Source organism: Lactuca saligna, chromosome 2 (assembly GCF_052625555.1).
Source record: "Lactuca saligna cultivar CGN05327 chromosome 2, ASM5262555v1, whole genome shotgun sequence".
Classification (NCBI taxonomy): Eukaryota; Viridiplantae; Streptophyta; class Magnoliopsida; order Asterales; family Asteraceae; genus Lactuca; species Lactuca saligna.
In genome coordinates this window covers 190,093,823-190,097,334 of record NC_136418.1, presented here as the reverse complement: position 1 = coordinate 190,097,334, position 3,512 = coordinate 190,093,823, and the positions used below count along the sequence as shown (strand labels likewise).

General features: G+C 33.0%; 1 protein-coding gene and 1 long non-coding RNA gene across 2 annotated transcripts; one reads left to right on the top strand and one right to left on the bottom strand.

Moving 5' to 3' along the window:
• Positions 1-732: 732 nt before the first annotated feature.
• Positions 733-1,958, top strand: LOC145028605 (uncharacterized). Its single transcript, XR_013676070.1, has 4 exons — positions 733-890; positions 993-1,069; positions 1,180-1,418; positions 1,613-1,958. It is a non-coding gene; the product is annotated as an uncharacterized LOC145028605 (long non-coding RNA).
• Positions 1,456-2,580, bottom strand: LOC145028604 (CEN-like protein 2). Its single transcript, XM_078977299.1, has 4 exons — positions 2,312-2,580; positions 2,077-2,138; positions 1,936-1,976; positions 1,456-1,862 (listed from the first exon to the last, which is right to left on the bottom strand). The coding sequence occupies exons 1-4, from the start codon at positions 2,495-2,497 to the stop codon at positions 1,645-1,647; spliced, it is 507 nt and encodes a 168-aa protein (XP_078833425.1). The 5' UTR covers positions 2,498-2,580; the 3' UTR covers positions 1,456-1,644.
• Between the last annotated feature and the right edge of the window lie 932 nt (positions 2,581-3,512).

Below are 3,512 nucleotides of genomic sequence, written 5' to 3'. Positions count from 1 at the left end.
TTCAGCTTAGAGTTCGATATCTGTGTTTACTTTGATGATTCTGAGTTTTCAATTTCACCAATTTGTGGTGTTAATTCTTTTGATTTCTCGACGGTGGAAGTGGATGCGTATGAGATTAATGTTTTAGCTTAGAGTTCCAACTCCATCTATTTTCGTTTGCCTTCTGTTTGTTGTTAATATGAAAATGAGTTTAATGTGATGAATTTCAGATTAAAACATTGCTTAATTTGTCTCTAATCTGCTATATGAGTTTGTAGGTTGTGGATATTATTTGGTGAATCTGAGATTATACTTGAATTAGTTGAATGTGATGAATTGGTTGAATCTGAAATGAGGTTATATTGTAATGTGTTGATTGGGTTCTTGAGAGAGAGAGAGGGAGGCCTTTAATTAAATAATTATATATATATATATATATATATATATATATATATATATATATATATATATATATATATATATATATTAAATAGAGAAAACCTCATAAATGGTCCCTTTGTATTGAAATGACAAAAATGCCCCTCACTTAACAGTAGAAAGCGGACGGAGTTAGGTGGAAGGACCATTTATTAAAAGTTTTGAAACCACAGGGACCATCTGTGAGGTTTTTTAAACTTAAGGATTAAATTTGATATTTTCGAAAAACACTAGGACCATTTTTGAAGTTTTATCTAAAATCTATCTAATCAAAGAACCAACACTTTATTACCATCATCAAACAACAATAAAACCTTCAAATAAACAATATGAAACAGACGGTTAATATCCCTTTATAAAACATCTATAACCCTTGCAAAAGGTTCCGGGAAAGCCAAAAGGGGGAAACCGTTTCAGTGCTTATCGCGGCAGAGAGATCCGGTGGCCGGAAGCGATTTCGCTGAAGCTTTGATGTTGTTACTTTACAATTGCTTTCTCCAACTCTCGCAATCTCTTTAGGTTTTCTATTATCCCCTCATTGTTTGACTTGAACGACTTTTTTCTTGTTTTAGCAGATTGTCTCTTCGTTCATTTGTACATCGTGGCTCTTGATAACGGAGCTGTCGTCGGCTGAAAGAATTATTTCCACCTGGTAAGTAATTAGTAACCGAACTTCGTCTCCATTTGTTTAGTCCTGTTTGAATTTTGAGAAGTATGTATGTATGAATCTGTTTAACATGATCTTCACAATTTCAATTTCAGTTTTGGGGATAGTCATTGAGAATTCTGTTATCAGTTCCATTCCTAAATATTCCTAAAAATTAGCCGCCGATTTAGAGATATTAGTTAAGCATACTTTAAATATTCAGTAGATGTGTTTTCTTGGATCCAAACTGGATGCGATCTCCAACATGATGTATTAAGAAAGTCAGATTGAGTTTGCAATGGATACTGTATGTGCTTAACTGTTTGAGACTGTAGCCGTTTACAGTGATTTCCAGGTTTGGAAATTAGTCTTAATCAAAATATAAAGCCATATGGAACAACACATCCAAGTTCCTTATTAAACATGTATAACTCAGATACACTTCAACTATGAAAACTAAAATACATTTCATAAACAAGTTCAAATAAGTATAATGCAATATGAAACTATAGAGTAAAGGTTTTATTGTTTTGTTTTGAGTACATGCAGACAGACAGAGTATATGCGTGTATGAAGTAGAGTTATCTTCTACGTGCAGCATTTTCTCTTTGAGCATTGAAGTAGACAGCAGCAACTGGTAACCCTAGCTCATTTTCTTGAGAGAATACCCGAGTGTTAAATTGATCTCTGGAAACAGGTGTCCTCACTGATTGCCTTGCTTTTTGCTTGAACAATAAGAACACATACCTGTGGATTCCTATCACAGGCTTTGGAATTTCATAGCTCACAATCTCCCTCCCTGTTACATCACATCCACACTCATTTATTTTACTCACTCACTCAACATATTATATTCATGAAATTTTACTTACCAAAGGTAGCATCAGTTGTACCAGGAATATCTGTCACCATCCTGAAATATCCAGTTTATTTAATTCCAATTCATTAAATAATAAACGATAATTGGCTTCAAAAAAAGAAAACTAATAATCAAACAGTTGATTGATGCTCACCAATGGAGATGTTCTCTTAAGTAAGGATCACTCGGGCTTGGAGCATCCGGATCCGTCAAGATCTTCAAGTAAAAATAGATACACACACATGTATATATATATATATATATATATATATATATATATATATATATATATATATATATATATTTGTCAGTTACAAAATAATATACAATAAATGTATTTATGTGGTTATAAAGAGAGAGAGAGAGAGAGAAAAAGATAGAATTATTACAATAGTGTAAGAAGATCTCATGTCTAAACCACCGATTTCAACATGAGGTTTGGAAGTAATGAGGTTCGGCTTTAGCTCGTGGCCACTAAAGACAGTGTTATGGGAATTGTAGGTTACACTCATTGTCACACTTGGTGTGAATTGGTCGACCACATCTCCTATAATCCTCCCTAGTACAAGTGACATGCTATTGAATATTGCTGACACACACACACACAAAATGAGGGAAATTAGATGTTGTTTATTTCGTAAATATATAAAATAAAGAGTGAGAGAGAGTGCCTTTTTATAGACACAAAAAAACTGTGGGAGGCCGAGGGACAGATGCATAAAAATAATCTCGTTTAAGAGCTAAAAGAGATTCACTTTCATATTCAAACTTGTTTTAATCAAACCTTTTCATTCCAAATCAGGAAGTAATCATGTCGAGTGCCTAGTGGTTGAAAAAGAATAAATAGCAAATCAAGAATAAAGCTTCTTTGCTTTATATTTCCCCATTCCTTTATACTTGCTTTCTATGTTCTCTCAGGGTGCATTTCGTTCGTTGGATACCATGCAATGCAATGCAATTTGGTCGGACTTGGAATTCAATTCTATTCCTATTCCTATCATGTATTTGGTTGGAAGTGAATACAAAATTGAATATTCTTGGAATTTGCAAGTTGAAAAAAATTACTCAAATACCCTTTTCCAAATTCCAACCCAAACACCCTTTAATTTCTCTCTTCGGTTCCATTCATTTCCTCCCAACTAAACACATGTCACATGACAGAATTCATCTGTTATTGTTTTTCATCTTTCTAGTTTTTTTTCTTGTTTTGTTTCGGGTAAAGATGATTATGTTTTTGTTTGTTTGTTTGTATATAGAGTATAGATGAATCATATGGATGGATAAGATTAAGATGGGAATGGTATGAAGGAATATAAGTTTAACAGAAATTGATAAAAAGATTGAGGTGGAAAGGGGGGAAGCTTTGTCTTATTTGAATATATGACTTTCAATGAGATTCCTTTAGAGACAGGTGGAGAGCTTGTAGACTTAATTCTGCACATTTTATAAAGGACGTGGACGTGTAACAAAATTATGAAAATGAATCAAGTACAATAAAACGATATAATGCATGGTAGCTGGCCCATATTAATTTTTGTCTTATTCTTTTTTCCTTTTCCTTTGTTTAATTTCATTAATAACACTCAATAC